The sequence below is a fragment of the Tenrec ecaudatus genome, chromosome 10 (assembly GCF_050624435.1).
Source record: "Tenrec ecaudatus isolate mTenEca1 chromosome 10, mTenEca1.hap1, whole genome shotgun sequence".
NCBI classification, from domain to species: Eukaryota; Metazoa; Chordata; class Mammalia; order Afrosoricida; family Tenrecidae; genus Tenrec; species Tenrec ecaudatus.
The window spans coordinates 32,085,422-32,101,349 of record NC_134539.1 but is presented as its reverse complement, the minus strand read 5'-3'; the positions used below and the strand labels follow the sequence as shown (position 1 = coordinate 32,101,349).

The 15,928-nt window shown below is 50.9% G+C and overlaps 1 protein-coding gene and 1 pseudogene across 1 annotated transcript; both read left to right on the top strand.

The window, feature by feature from the left end:
- The first annotated feature begins 462 nt into the window (after positions 1–462).
- LOC142457861 (midkine pseudogene) lies at positions 463–949 on the top strand (annotated as a pseudogene).
- A 5,776-nt stretch (positions 950–6,725) lies between these two features.
- On the top strand, positions 6,726–7,760 carry CCL21 (C-C motif chemokine ligand 21). Its single transcript, XM_075558961.1, has 4 exons — positions 6,726–6,792; positions 6,899–7,019; positions 7,134–7,313; positions 7,394–7,760. The coding sequence occupies exons 1-4, from the start codon at positions 6,726–6,728 to the stop codon at positions 7,497–7,499; spliced, it is 474 nt and encodes a 157-aa protein (XP_075415076.1). The 3' UTR covers positions 7,500–7,760.
- Positions 7,761–15,928: the final 8,168 nt, after the last annotated feature.

The following is a 15,928-nucleotide window of genomic DNA, read 5'->3' as shown; positions in this document are numbered from 1 at the left end:
CCAGGAGCACGAGCTGTCACTGAAATGAACGTGACCTCCTGGTCACCTCTAACCAGAGACTGCCGAGTCTTGAAAAATCCCTTTTATTTTATTTTCTTTTACTGATGTGATCATGTGGCTTTTTTTATACATATGACAAAATCACCGCGCAGAAGCAGTGGCACGGGCCCCTTTCTCACATCTTCCTTTTGCGTGCCTTGTTCCGCAGCAGGCTTCCGCAGGGACATTCTCTACTTGGGAATAAAAGGTGAGTCAGAACAATCCACAGTATCCCCCACAGCTACCGTGCCTTCCATGAGGAGGTGAAACTAAGATTCTGCCTGTAAAGGTATGAGCCGTCTACAATGGAATTTCCCTCTTCTGCCACAATTCCAAGTTGCTAGTTACTTATAAAGAAATATTTTCCCACTACCTAAACAAGAAAAGAAAGCCGTGTTGAGACAAAAGGGGCCTCGGAGGCCGGAGCAGAACGGGCCAGAGCCGGGAGGGAGCTAAGCATCGCGGACAGCGAGCGAGATGCAGCACCGAGCCTTCCTCCTCCTCGCCCTCCTTGCCCTCCTGGCGCTCACTTCCGCTGCGGCCAAAAAGAAAGACAAGGTGAAGAAGGGCAGCCCGGGCAGCCGAGTGGGCCTGGGGGCCCTGCACCCCCAGCAGCAAGGACTGCGGCGTGGGTTTCCGTGAGGGCACCTGCGGGACCCAGACCGAGCGTATCCGGTGCAGAGTACCCTGCAACTGGAAGAAGGAGTTTGGAGCCGACTGTAAGTACAAGTTTGAGAACTGGGGGGCGTGCGATGGGGGCACAGGCACCAAGGCCCGCCAGGGCACCCTGAAGAAGGCGTGGTATAATGCCCAGTGCCAGGACACCATCCTCGTGATGAAGCCTTGCACCCCGAAGACCAAAGCCAAAGCCAAGAAGGGGAAGGGGAAGGACTAGAGGCCGGGTCTGGATGCCCTCGCCCCCTGGCCTGCCCCTTCAGAGATGTCACCCACCAGTGCCTTCGTGTCACTCTTAGCTTTATCAAACACACCGGTCTCTCCCCTGCCCCCCACACTCCCCACCCCACCCCCACACACACTCCAAGTGGAGAGGGACTAGGGTTTCTGGAACGCTCCAGGCTCCTCCCAAACGGATTTCACTCGTGCACGCTCCCCACAACCTTTTGTACTTCCCCACATGGCGCCATTACTAAGAAGCAAATAAACCGTTTTCCGTCCCAAAAAAAAAAGAAAGCCGTGATATTCCCTCTAGTCAGGAGCTGGCAGCCTGCCCAACTGCCCTCGCCCACGGGCACGGCTGCCAGAGCCACTTCGAGCTTTCAGGTGTGGAGGCCAAGAAAATGGCTGAGACCCCCCAAAACCAAATCAATGCACTGAATGCTTCAGCCCCTTTCCAGACGATTTTACAGCCAAATTTAATCACCATTCTAGATCCATGTGCAACCCTTACTCAATCCTGATCCAAAATATTCTGACGATATTATCAGTTTCAACCACAGACCCATTCCAGCCCCTACTTTGACGTCCCCGTGAGTCAGCCCTATGCTTACCACACCTAACCAGGCTAGAAGCGCCACATCCATGTGGCGGTTCTGAGCTTAACCCTGACTCTCACAGCTACACCCAGAGTCGCTTCGGCATCCACATCATGTCCCTACTATCAGGGGCATAGAAGCAGATGTTCATTTGCACCCCAGGAAGGGATTGGCTACCTCAGTCACACTTGTGTAATTCACAGACTAGCTTGTTTACGGAAAACTCGCTGCTCAGCTGAGAGCCTAAGGGCACTAAAGTGCCTAGACCCTTGGCTCCTAGTGCGCTACTGAGCCTTAGGGGTCCAGTCCCCCCAGGCTCCCCCCCAAGTCCTGTTCCAGGACTAGCCCAGCCCCTGAGCTGAAATTCCCGCCATACCCCTCCCCGTTTCCTCCCTACCAGCTGGGAGCATCTGTTGCTCTGCCCCCTCGCCAGGCCAGAGCAGATGGAATGCAGCCATTGCTTGCCAAGGGAAGGCCTTCCCAGACCCTTGCCGCATCCACGCCAGCACCTCTACCCCGAGGCTGGCCCAGGTGCCGGTCTGAAGAGGTAGTGGGTCTGCAGAGGGAGCGAATGAATGACCATACTCCCTTAGCCCCCTTTAGGGTCCCCGTCTGATGTGAGGGTCTGTCAGCAGCAGGGCAAAGCTGAAGGAAGCCCGTAGACTCCCTTAACCGCATAGCCCCAGCCTCCCGGGCTCCCAGTGTGCAGTGTCTGTACCTCAGCCCCCCCCCCCACCCCCAGAGGTTGCCAAACACTGCCGAGCTCTCTCAGGAACTCACTGAGCCAAACCCACCGCCCAAAAGAATGAAACTCTGGGGTGGACACTTGTCTTGGGGCGGTAGCTCTCTGAGTCTCGGTGTCCTCTTGCTCCAGCCTCCTGGCGCCGACATCTACAGACAGCCTGGGCTGAGCACCAAGAGAGGGACTTGACTCAAGGTCACAAGCTGCACCACTGACGTTCCCAGACCAGCACCCCAGGCCACAGGAAGAACCAGTTGACTTGGGGCTCCAGGGATTGCTAACCACTCCTCTCCTCATCCCAGCCCCTGTCCTGGGACTGTCTACACCTGGCCTCCACTTCCCTGTGGACTTCTTTGGTTCCTCCTCTAGGGTCCACTCTGTCCCCTGCCGCCAGGAGCTTTAGGGCTCAAAAGAGACCCCAATCTCAGGTGTAATTTAGGAGACCATTTATGAAGTCTTACACGGCACAAAGACACAGACACATCCCCGGATGAGGGAGGCCATTAGCAGGAGGTCAGAATGACATCGGGGATTCACAGCCAGGACACTAGTTCAAGGAGACATGGAACAGAGGGAACTGCTACAAAGTCACGATTGGTAGCTGATCAATACATCACAGCTGCAGGGGGGACTACAGAAGCAGGGACAGGCTGGTGATTAGGACAGGTGCATTATGTTAGATAAAGAACTTACAAGATGGACCCAGGCAGTCAGAGCACGATTGATAGAGTGTCACTCATGACTATGTGACCCCCTGCACTGTCCCCATCAAGGACACTTCCAGTCAAGTCCCTAAGAGAGACTTCTTGAAGTCCCAACCTGACAGAAAAACATTGGCTCAAAGCCTGTCTGTCTCTCCTCTGGCCCAAATGCCAGCTGTCTCTGAGGGCCTTGGGGTAAGACCCCCTCTACCTCCACCCCAGCAAGAACCCCGCTCTCACCCTCTGCATCCCATCCTCCCACCACAGCATCACCCCGTCTTTCTGCATCCACCTTGTCCGCGACCCTGTCTGTCCAGGCTGCATACCTCCCCATCCTCATTCCCATCTCCCTGTGACCTCCTGACCCTCTCTCTCACCAGCAGACCTTCTGGAAGCTGGCACCAGCCTGAGGGTGAGAGGCCTGCCACTGGGCTTACCCCTCTGGAGACAAGATGGACATTCTGGGGATGGCCAGGGAATCACAACAGTGAGGTCTTGACTTGGTTTTAAAAATAGACTCTAAAGTCATAATCCAATGATTCTCACACACCACACACCAGGATAACTCCAAATAGATAAAAGAGCTAATGTCCAAAGTTCAACTACAGAAATTCCAGAAAACAACATGTGAGAATCCCATTATCGCCTTAGTGTGAGCATTTTTTGTCTTCTTCACTTTGAGTTGCAATCCACACTGAAGGCTGCAGTCTTTGATCTTCAGCAGCCAGGGCTTCAGCACCTCCTTGCTTTCAGCACAGTTGTGATACCTGCAGGTTGTTTATAAGCTCCCCATTTTGATGCAGGAGACACAAAAACAAAAGATATGGCATTCTAGTGCATCATAGAAGTCTTACATAACCAGAAAGATGGGTGAAGGGAGATGGCAGACAGTGTAAGACATAACAAAACGATAATAATTTATAAATGATCGAGGGCTTGTGGAGGGGTGGGCGGGGGGAGAGAGGGGGAAAATTGAGGAGTTGATACCAAGCGCTCAAGTAGAAAGCAAATGTTTTGAGAATGATGAGGGCAACAAATGGACAAATGTGTTTGACACAATGGATGGTTTGTGATAAGAGTTGTACCAGCCCCCAATAAATTGATTTTTTTTTCTTTTTTTTCAATCATTTTATTAGGGGTTCATACAACTCTTATCACAATCCATACATACATCAATTGTGTAAAGCACATTTATACATTCATTGCCTTCATCATTCTCAAAACATTTGCTCTCCACTTAAGCCCCTGGCATCAGTTCCTCATTTTTCCCCTCCCTCCCTGCTCCCTCCTCCCTCATAAACCCTAGATAATTTATAAATTATTATTTTGTCATAGCTTGCAGTGTCCGACGTCTCCCTTCACCCACTTTTCTGTTGTCCGTTCCCCAGAGAGGAAGTTATATGTAGATGCTTGTAATCAGTCCCCCCTTTCCAACCCACCCTCCACCCACCTTCCCGGTATCGCCACTCTCACTACTGGTTCTGAAGGGATCATCTGTCCTGGATTCCCTGTGTTTCCAGTTCCTATCTGTCCTGTCAGTTCCCCGTGTACATCCTCTGGTCTAGCCAGATTTGTAAGGTAGAATTGGGATCATGATAGTTGGGGAGAAGGGGAAGGAAGCATTTAGGAATGAGAGGAAAGTTGTATGTTTCATTGTTGCTACACTGCACTGACTACCTCATCTCCTCCCCGCGAACATTCTGTAAGCGGATGTCCAGTTGCCTACTGATGGGCTTTGGGTTCCCAGTCTGCACTCCCCCTCGTTCACAATGTTATGATTTTTTTGTTCCGATGATGCCTGATACCTGATCTCTTCAATACCTCCTGATCGCACAGGCTGGTGCGCTTCTGTTGCTTTCGTCTGGTGTGCTTTGTTGCTTCTGAGCTAGATGGCCGCGTGTTTACCTTTGTGTATAATCAAAAATAAATCAATAAATGAAATAAAGAAGGCTTCCGTGAACAAGTATGTGCCTGTTGGACAATCGAGAAGCCCTACAATGCCTGAAGCCAAAACCACCCACATGATCCCCAGGGCCCGACTATACTGGCTGGGCTTCTGCAGGCTGAGCAGTCACTTCCATCCCTCCTTCCTGCTCAAGGTAAAGCTTGCAGCCCATTGGTCCTCGGGTCTGTTGTCTCTGGGCTCAGGACAGGTCCGCCCGCCCGCCCGCCCGCCCGCCCGCCCGCCCGGCCTGGGCAGGACCGTGAAGGCAGAAGGTGTGAAACACCCCTCACTTCCCCTGCTGGTTGAAATCTGGGAGCACCAGGGTTTTGTCCATTTTGACCATCTAGCCCTGCAAGCTCCCAGAATCCTTGCCCTGTGGTCCTCTGCCCAGCTGACTTCTGCTCCTGGGCATCTGCTAGGTGTCTCCCCCTTGAGAAGTCATCCTCATGCCAGCCTCGCCTCATGACCCTGCTTTGTTTTCTTCGTGCCACTTTTCTCTCGTGGGAGCAATCATATTCATTGCTCATTCAGTGAATCCTATTCCTTCCCGGAGGATGAAGAGATTATGCAGATCCCAGGCTGAGCATGAGCCAAAGCCCTGCTTCAGGGTTCCTGAAACAGCCCAGCAGGGACAGATAAATAAGCTCCCCCTGGGCCTCCGGCCCACATCAGAGCATCACTGTCTCAGGGCCCTGGCTTCAGTCAGCCTTCACAGTCTTCCTAGGCCTCCTTTGAATTGGGGCCAGGACAGAGTGAGGCTGCCCCCTTACCTCTCCGCCCAGCCTTCTGGAGAGCATCATTCACAACCTGGCCAGCCCCTTCTCCTCCCGCAGCGCAGCCAGATGAGCCTCCTCGGAAACCTTCTCATTCATATTAACAGTAACCATTCGCAGAGTGAGAGAGCGGAGCCTTATACAGGAGATCCATGGTCTCGCTTTCTCCTTAACTTCTCTCCAGCCTATCACCTTGGCAACCATTGCAGCCCGGCGCGATTTCTACCAGCAAAACAATCTCTCTCAGAATAATGAAAAGTCAGATCCCTAGCCATTTGACTGCTCATTAACGTATGTGCTGGGATGGAATCAACTACGGGTGATGTGGGAGCCCAGAGAAGACCTGGTCCGGACAAGGACTTGAATTGTGCTAAGCCTGCCCGCAGAGAAAAGGGACAAGACACGCTCTGGGTGTAGGGATTCCTGGGTGCAAAGACCCTCCACATTTGTGTTGGGCCGAGGGCTGGCTCAAGGTGCCCAGAGCACGGAGAGCGGGTGACAGAAGCTGAGGCTGCCCAAGCAAAGCGCGGGCCAGCACGTGAGCTTCAGCCCGCGGGCCTCAGGGAGCGACTGTCTGAGGGGTTGGAGCAGGAGAGAAATGCAATCGGATGTATGTTTTAGAAAGAGTCCTCAGCCTGCTGGAAGGGGAGGAATGGGGTGCAAGAAGATAGTCTCAGGGTTCCAGGAAGAGGCGGTGAGGGCCAGCCGAGAGAGGGGTCCGGGAGAGACCGCACTGGATGGACTGCTAGATTCAACTGACATTGAGGCAACCGAATCAGGTGACTTGGGGCCTGATTGACAGTGTGAAAGTTTCCGTCGGGCCAGGATCTGCCTTCAGGAAGGAAAAGGAGGGAGATCCCCATATGTCCAATTTTGCCTGAACAGTATGTGTGGCGATGCAGGGGGAGGGGGAGCCTCCAGGGGGAGGTCACTACCAGATAAATAGGCAGCGGGCCGGTCCCAGCCCACACACCATCCCCCAACTTGCAGCCAGCAGTCCACCTCGGCTCAAACTCACCCTCTGCCGGGGCCATGGCTCAGTCCCTGGGTCTAAGCCTCCTTGTCTTGGTTCTGGCCCTCTGCAGTCCGGGCATACAAGGTACCCATGCAGGGGGTGTCTAGCTAGAAGGGGGTGTGGGGCTGGAGGTGCCTGGGGTTGGGTCCTAGAAGTCGCCCCTGGCTCCCTATGAATCCCACCCCTGCAGGCAGCGACGGAGGGGCTCAGGACTGCTGTCTCAAGTACAGCCGGAAAATTATTCCCACACACATAGTCCGAAGCTACCGGAAGCAGGAGCCAAGCTTGGGATGTCCCATTGCTGCCATCCTGTGAGTGGGCACAAGGGAACGGGTGTCGGCCAGTAGCTGAGTGGGGTCGGCCAGTAGCTGACAGGGGGGGACAAGACTAAGTCAGGTTTGCTGACCTCCCCTCTCCCCCTTCAGATTTGCACCCCGAAAGCGCTCTCAGCCTGAGCTGTGTGCGGACCCTAACATGGAGTGGGTGCAGCAGCTCATGCAGCGTCTGGACAAGCCACCAGCCCCACGGAAAGGCCCTCCCGGCTGTGGGAAGGACAAGGGAGGCAAGTCTGGCAAGAAGAGGAAATCTTCCAAACCCTGCAAGAGGTAGGAGTCGGGAGGGCTGGGAGGGAAGGGATGGGGGGACGGCCGTCAACGCCCTCACACGATCTCTTCTGCCGTCCCAGGACTGAGCAGTCCCAGAGCCCCAAAGGCCCAAAGCCTGAAGCCCAGGAAGCCCCCAAAGCCTTGCCAGGGCTTGGAGGCCCAACAGGCCAGAAGGGGGCTAGATGAGAGGAAGGACGGAGCAGTCCCCAGCCATGCCCTGCTGGCCCCGCCATACCCCTTCTCCTGCTTCGACCACCCCAGCTGTGCCCCCAGTCCCCTCCCGCATGGCTCAGCTGCCCAGACAGGACAGGACCAGGGAGGCAGCTGGGCAGAGGATTGTGGAGTCCCCTGGTGAATGTGGGAGGAGGCAGCAGGACTGTCTCTCAAGAGAGGCCACCGAGGACCCTGGACCTGAGCCTGCTCCCCACTGCACCTCGTCTCTTCCTTGTAAACATGATGTCTACTAAACCGAATTAAAAAGTGACTTCTGCCTGCCACCCAAGCCCCTGTTCCTGTGTGTATGTGTCTTGGGGAAAGCCAGCGCCGCTCTAGCAGGGGATCACACCCCTGGGGTACCTGGCAAGAACTCCAACTGGTATGTCTTCACCTTCCCGGGGCCCAGACTTACAGGCAGTAGGGGGGAGGCTGATGAGGGAATGGAATTTCTGCCAATGAGAAAGGAGAGCCGATGAACCCAGACGTCCACCCTAACCTCCAAGACCCTGAAGAGGTCCTTCCTCCCAATCTATCAGGCACCCTCCCACCCTTGGAGGGGCCTCCTGTCTTCTCCCAGCTGACCAGGGACTGCTTTCCATTTCCTTGGGGCCTATAAGAAAGAAACTTCCGATGTCTCTTTGGGGAGGGTCCCTAGGGAGACTGCTGACCATATTTCCCCTCTGCACTTGAGCCCTGCAGCCTGGGCCAGCCTAAAACTCAGGCACACACACGTTCTACTGAAACCCAGTCCTTAGTGACCAGATGTCCCACTTTGGGCGGGACAGTCCCAATTTTTAACAATTTTTCCCGCGTCATGCGGCGTTTTTAAAAAGTCCCAATTTTGGGAAAGAATGCACGACAAGCTAAGGTATATGGTTTTCGGCTGCCATATGGCTATTTCACCAGGATATGAGTTTTATCAATGGTGTCCCGCTTTACCGATGTTAAGATCTGGTCACCTTAGCACTGGGAGAAGTCATCAGATGAGGCTTGGCTAAGCAGGAGAGAAAGGACCAGATCCAGAGGAGGATCAAAAGCTGAAGGGACCCAAGAAGCTAGAGGTGGCTACCCCACCATCCTCTCCCTCCCCAGGAGCCTGGGCACGCCTCAGCACTCGCCACTTACCATAACATCTTAGAATCATTTGCTTATTTGCCCCTCCTGTGGTTGCTAGGACTGAGGCTCCTCCCCACCTATCCTGTTACATATGATGTTATCCTAACTCAGATGTGCACTAAATACCGCATTTTCTAAATCAAATTCATTCCTACTCCAAGCCCCTAGTGCTGGAGTTCTGGTGGAAATGTCAACATCTTAACAACTTGGCAGGGGTCCCACCTGCCAAGTGTGTGCAAAAGTCACAAAAACATGGAGGCAGCAAGAAGGCTCTCTCCCTCACTCCCCTCTGACCGCCCCAGCCCATCACTGGACGCCCAGCTCACCGGTGAACGCTGGGGCTCCTGTGGTCTTGGCAGGCGTGTCTCTTCAGGTCCAGACTTTCAGACTTGGTGGCCCGTGCTATATTTGAGACAAAGGAATTTAGATATGTGATATGGCTCCCCAGACCATCCTTGAAGCCACCTACTCCAAGTCCCGTCCCTAACTCCCTCACTGCCAGCTGGCAAGTCCGGCAGGTCAAACCCTCCTCCACCGGGAAGAACTCTCTTCAAGCACTGCTTCTCTGGATGAAGCCCCCAGCCCTTCGGGCACAGCCGCCCTCAGGCCGCCCAAAGCCCTACCGGCTCGAAGGGGGAAGGAAAAACATCGGCAGAACAAACAAAAAGTCCTCTTTCACTCAGTTAACCTGCCTAGTATCTGCCTCAAGCCCTGCCCTAAGGAAGCACATAATATGTATTTATCCCAACAGAGAAAGGGAGACCTCTCTCCATGTTGGCCTTCACCCTGGAAAATGTTGCCCTGTGCCCTCTTCTTTCTGTAAAATATCAAACTAGACATATTCATGGTTAAAAATAAACTCAAAATTGTCCAAAAACCTTTTTCTGAACAAACACCCTTTCCCACAACTTGCAACTCTGAAGCTATTTCCTTCTATGAGTTGGTGTTAAAATGTCTAAATACTTGGTTTACATTTCTATTTCTTGATTTAATCTATTTTTAACTTTATCAATGGACTTCCTATGATAAAATGTGATGGCTTCACTTTTTCCCAAACCCCAATTAAATAGTCATTTTTATCAGGTCCTCTCACATTGATTCCGACTTGTGTGTCAGAGTATTACTTAGACCCAGGGGCTGAAGCTTTAGAAGTAGATTGCCAGGCCTGTCTTCTGAGGTGCCTCTGGGTAGACTTGAACTTACAGCCTTCCAGTTAGTAGCAGACTATTATTAACCATTGGCACCACTCAAGGACTCCAAATAGAGTCAAGCCACCATATAAATACATGTGCAAATATATGTAAAGAATGAGTAAGGCTAGATAGTAAAGGACACATGCTCAATAACTTGAATCATGTAAACCAGACACTAATTCCAAACTAAGCAGCTGGGTTTCTTAACAGCCCACACTTTAGCTAGGTCACAATTCACTGTTGAAGTGAGTTTTCCTTTGTTTTGTTTTTCAAACAGTTTTGTGGGCCTATAAGTCACCTACCATACAATTCCATAGTTCAGTCACACCGAGGAGAGTTGTACAGTCATCACCACAATCAATTTTAGAACACTGTCTTCATTCTCATTATTATTAGCTCTCCATTTCCACTCAACCTCCCCTGTCATGCCCCCAAGGAACTATTAATCCAGTTGCTGTCTCTGTAGATTTACCTATCCTGGATTTCACACACAGGAAAACATTTAAAAACAGACTAGCAACAAGAACAAACCAAGACATAAAAACCTCAATCAAAAAGAAAGAAAATATTAAAAACAAGAACGAATGTAATGGCTCACAAGAGAGATCAAACGATAGGATACTGATTTTACCCTAACTGCATCTGCAACGGTCCACTTTCCCGCGCATTCCGCATGACAGCAAGGTCAGAGGGGATTCACCAGGGGCTTAATCCACGTGTATTTCCCCTTCACATTTTAAAAACTGAAACCGTTTGAAAATAGGTCAAATGGGACATCGAATGATATTACATTTTAACCTAACTACTTCCGCCATAATCAGCTTTACAATGTTCTCTGTCTGATAGCAGGGCTGTACACATCCTCAACTATGATCACAGGGGATTTACGGAGGCTTCATCCACATGTGGACCCTGCAAATGGACTGGGGCTTCCACTGTCATCCAGAGCCTCCCGCAGACCAGGTGTTCACAACTGAAGCTCTGGTACCAGTCCCTCATTTAGATTTGGACTATATTATTCACAAACATTGGCTCACATAGGCTGGTATGTTTCTTCCATGTGGACTGAGTTGACACCTCACTTATTTTAAGATAAGCCTTTTAAGACCTAGACATCAGGTTGGGGTTTTTTTGTTTTGTTTTTTAATTTTTTTCCTCAGGTTTTTTAATAGCCGGGCACCATCTAGCTTTTTCACTACACTTTGCTATAGGACCCATATCTCCAGTGATCATGAAGGTAAGCATCAAGCAAACCCATGTCTTAAGAACGAATTGTTCTTAGATTGGGGCTAGAATTAAGTGCAAGCCCCAAATCCATTCATGCATCTATGGTTTATATATGTCTCTGATTCACCTTAGATACATTATTGTCATTATATGTTAAAGAACATTATTAATCATCTTCCAGGAGCATCACTTCCACTGCCATCAAATCCATGCGGACTCATAATGACCCTAAGGGGCAGGGTAGAACAGCTTGATTCTTGAATACCTTTCTTTTAAAAATTAAAAGCAGGACAGCATGAGGATACCTGCAGAGCAGAGCCAATATAGTGGCATCTTCTGCCTTGCTTGGTGGCACAGTGGTGACCAGACTTGAGGCCCATGCTTTCTATCTATGAAAGCTCAAGTTTATTGATTTCCTTGTTGAATCGTATGCTGGGGGGACTTGATGAGCTTTCCTCCAGCTTCAGCTGGCCTCTTCTGTGCAACCCTTGTTCTTACACACACCAGGGCTTATTGCTCTGCACGTGTTAAGTGTCGTTTCTCCTTGTCTTCTGGGGGCAATACCAGCCTGTTTCGCAAGACTCCTTGGCGGGTGTTTGACATTGGTCTCTCCGACCAATGAGTTCTCGTTTTTTACGGATCTTGAAATTGTCAAGCCTCTAGCAGCATTCGGTGTCATTCTTTCTGAGGTGACTACTGTGTCTCTATAGAGATTATGTCCAGCTGAAACGGTCTTTTAGAGACATTCTTTTCCCTGTTGGTTACAAACCAAAACTCTGGAAACAGCTCAATTGCCCAGTTCTTTAAGCCTTTTGCTTTAGAGCTGTGGGTTGTGGCAGAAATCATTTTTAATACCAGTTGAAGAGAATAACCAAACTCCACTTCTGGTGCCTGAAGGACCTGCATCTATTTCTGTCCCAGCCCTCCTTTGTGAGGTGGAAACCGCCCTTGGCTGCCACCAGGCAGGGGCCACGAACGGCAGAGGATAGGCTCATGGATTGTCTTTTCTGGTCTTTCCTTAATCTTCCTGGGAATACTTCAAAATTTTTAAAATTCTTTTTTCATTAAAAAAAAAAGTTTTAATTAATCAAAACCGTTTTTGTGGCTCCTGCTAGGCCACAGGCCTAGCACCTTCCTGCGTCCATTTATGGGCGCATCCAATGCCTTTTCCCCTCTGGCCCAGGTGAAAACCTTCATCAGCAGGTGGCCGGCCTCCAGGCGCCCAGCACAACCAAGCTCGCTGCCCCGGTCGGTGCCAGGTCGATGCCAGGTCGATGCCCACTCCTCCTCGCGACCCACTAAGAACAGAAGGGTACTGCTCCCGAAGGTTTTGTTTGGAGTCGGTTTGGGTTTTTCACGTTTCGGAAGGCCTGTCGTCTGCGGAGTAGCCGCGGGCTTCGCGGTTATGCCCCAGGCGCACCTCACCCAGGGCGCCACCAGGCCTCCTCGCCCGTGGACGACGAGAACCTTCTGTGCGAGTTGGCAGCGTCGGCAGGTGGCTTGGGAATCGATCGGTCTCGGACGCGCCGTGACTCCCGCAAATCAGGGCCCTGAGCTTCCCCCACCCCTTCCGTATCCCGGGTCCGCGCTCAGCGCCTGGGACTGGACGGTGGGAGCCCTGGGGCGCGGGGTGGGAGTCGGAGGTCTCCGGTTCGAGGCGACCCGCTGCCCTCCTCGCCCACCCGCCTCAGCGGCCCGGCCTCCGCGGGGCTGAAGGGCGGCACTGCCCGCCGGGCCCGGGAACGGCCGCGGCCGGGTTCGTGCACCGCGGGGCAGCGGGGAGGAGGCCCGAGGCTGGCGCGGGTCCCGGGAGGTGGCCGCCGGCCCCCTTCCTAGCCTGGACGCAGCCCGCGCCTCGGGCTCCGGCTCGACTCGCCGCCAGGGGACCGCGAGCGGCCGCCGGCCTCGGAGTGCCCCCTGCAGGCCTGGGCGCACGGACCCGCCCGGCACTCCGGGCACGCGCCACCGTGTCGCCCCACGGACACGCGCACTCCCGAGTCCCCGTTCGGGATACGCACGTTCATTCATTCATTCAACGAACACTCGGCCTCCGGCCTGGGGTCTCTCCATTCTCCTCCTGCACCCCCACCTCCACTTGGGCTGCAGGCGGAGCTGACCTTCTTGGCTCCACGGTCCCCTCCCTTTCTTTTTTTTTAAATTTAATCATCTTATTGGGGGCTCGTGCAACTCTTATCACAATCCATCCATCCATCCACTGTGTCAAGCACATTTATACATTCGTTGCCATCATCATTCTCAACACATTTGCTTTCTACGTGAGCCCGTGGTATCAGCTCATTTTTTTCTCTCCCTCCCACATGAACCCTTGATAATTTATAGATTATTATTATTTTGTCATATTTTACACTTCCCGACATCTCCCTCCCCTCCCTTTCTGGAGAGCCCTTCTGTCAAGATCGCCATCCCTGGAGCATGGATTTGGTCACATGGGGAGCTTGAAGGTCGAGAGAGCTTAAAGAAAGGTGGGATGACACTGGCCTGGGCTGAGCCGAGCTGGGACAAGACTTGTCTGAGATGCCAACTGACTGGTTCTGTGGCCAGAGCTGTCTCAAAGTCACCTCCCGGATCCCCGGTGCCACCTCCTTACTGGATTTCCTCATCCACATCCTGGGGAATGGGTGTCTCAAACTGTCCATGGGCATGTCTTCAAGAAATGGTGGCGGAAAGGAGCGCAACAGGTTTTGAAAGGACGCCTTGGGAAGAGACAGGAAAGCAAAGGAACATGCAAAGACTTGGAGTCGGAAAACCAAGGAGAAGAGTGCTCTCGGCATTTCTCAAACTGAAAGAACTGAAGGAGAAATTCAAGCCTCGGAGTTGGGACATTGAGAGATTCTGTGTTGGAGAGTCTGTTCTAACTCACAGTGGCCCTAAATACAACAGAACAAAACACCGCCCAATCCTGCACCATCTTGTATGATCCAAAGATGACGCTTGTTCCAATGTTTGAGCCCATTGTTGCAGCCACAGTGTCGATCCACCTTGTCAAGGGAGTTTCCCCTTGGCAATGACTCCCATGCTTAGAGGAGATTGAACTGTGTAAAGCAACGACTCAGGGCCTGCGGTAGAACTGTACTTGCATAGACTCCTTGTACCTCCAGTGCCCAGAGAGATGTGTCATTGAAGAACTGATGACATTACTAGGGCCTTATACGCTAGGGGTGTTGGTTGACAATGTTTCAATTTTCTGCCTCTGTGGGGTTTTGTTTTTCTGCATTTAGTTTGCTTCTTTTTGTTTGTTTGTTTGTTTGTTTGTCTCGTGTTGTCTGCTAATTGGTTTGTTGCTGTTGGGGTAGTTGGTCTTGTGAAGTTTTGAATTTGTCATAATACGGTCGCCAACGTCAACCCGAGCCATGCATATCCCAGAGACAAGCAGATGGATTCTGGGTCCCACTGAATTCTAGTCCCAATCCAAGAACAGTTAGTTCTGATCACATGGCCCTGCTCGATACTCGCTTCCATGAAGGGATCACGGCAGATGAGGGTGCGACAGGAAAGTGTGGTGAAGAAAGTACATGGTGCCTGGCTGTCCATCCAGTAGTGTCTAGAGTCTTAAAGGCTTGTGTTCACACAAGCAGCCATCTAAGTGAGGAGTCAACTAAGTTCATATGGAAGAAGCACACCAGCTTGTGTGATCCAAAGATGACAATAACAAAATCCAATTGTGACAAAGGGAAAAGTCTCAGAGCCCAAGTTGCAAACTCCCAATTTGTAGAAGGCTGTGGAGGACTGACTGTGGGGACCCAAAACCCACCTGCAGAGTTTCTAGTCTGATTAAGCCTCTGGCAGATCCCCACTAGCCACAGGCAAAGGTTTCAAACAGCTTCACTATCAGACAGGGATCATTGTAATCATGATTATACTAGATCAAACTTGATACTTGGTTGACCTCCCTCATGACCCAGCCTAAAAGGCTTTTAGGTACAAGTATTTCTTGCTGGTTCCAAGACAAATTTTTTAATCCCCTTTTAAATATTCAAGTGGTCTTTTCTTCCTAACTCACTATTTGTATTTTTATCTTTGTATCATTATTATTTTATGCTTACCACTTTACTTCTGTTTTTTATTGTTTCTGTTGGGTTTTCAGTTTGTGAGACACAGAAGGAGCAGATGCATAGAGATAAGAATTGATTTGGGGTGGGGGGCAGGAGAGCAAACAATGTGTGTGGGAGGGGGAGGGAGCACTAGAACTGATTGTGATTACACAACTCATTTATTTATGTTGCACAGCTCATTTTTTTTTGTTTTTTAAATTTATTTATTTATGTATGTGGTGTTTTTTTTTTTGTTTTTGCACAACTCATTTTAAAAGTGATTTAGCCATAGAGGAAAAAAGTGTTTTAAAATTGATTGTGGTAATCATTGTACAACTGTTTTGATATGATTGAACTACTGAATTGTGTGATAGGTGGATTTAGTGCCAATAAAACTGTTAAAAAAAAAACACAGAAGTGCCGTGCAACAGATTTACTCAATAATGCAATACATTTTTCCACGAGCATTGATTGTGAATGCAAGCAAGATGAACTCCTTGATAACTTCAGTCTTTTCTCTATTCATCACGATGTTACCCATCGGTGCAGTTGTGAGACTTTGAGTTGTCTGTACACTGAATTATTATCCATACTGAAGGCTGAAATCCTTGATCTTCATCGGCAAGTGCTCCAAGTCCTCTTCACTGTTGGCAAACAAGGTTGTGTCATCTGCATGTCAAAGGATGTTAATAAGCTTTCCTTACTTCCTGATGTTGCATTCTTCTTGATATAATCCAGCTTCTCTGATTATTTGCTCAGCACACAGGTTGAATAAGAGGATACAACCTTGATGCCCCCTTTCCGAATTTTA

Excerpts from the sequence above, each read along its gene's own strand:
- CCL21 (XM_075558961.1), top strand. The coding sequence starts at position 6,726 with ATGGCTCAGTCCCTGGGTCTAAGCCTCCTTGTCTTGGTTCTGGCCCTC. Across the intron at positions 6,793-6,898 it reads CTGCAGTCCGGGCATACAAG|GCAGCGACGGAGGGGCTCAG; the intron begins GTACCCATGCAG and ends CCACCCCTGCAG. Across the intron at positions 7,314-7,393 it reads TCTTCCAAACCCTGCAAGAG|GACTGAGCAGTCCCAGAGCC; the intron begins GTAGGAGTCGGG and ends CTGCCGTCCCAG.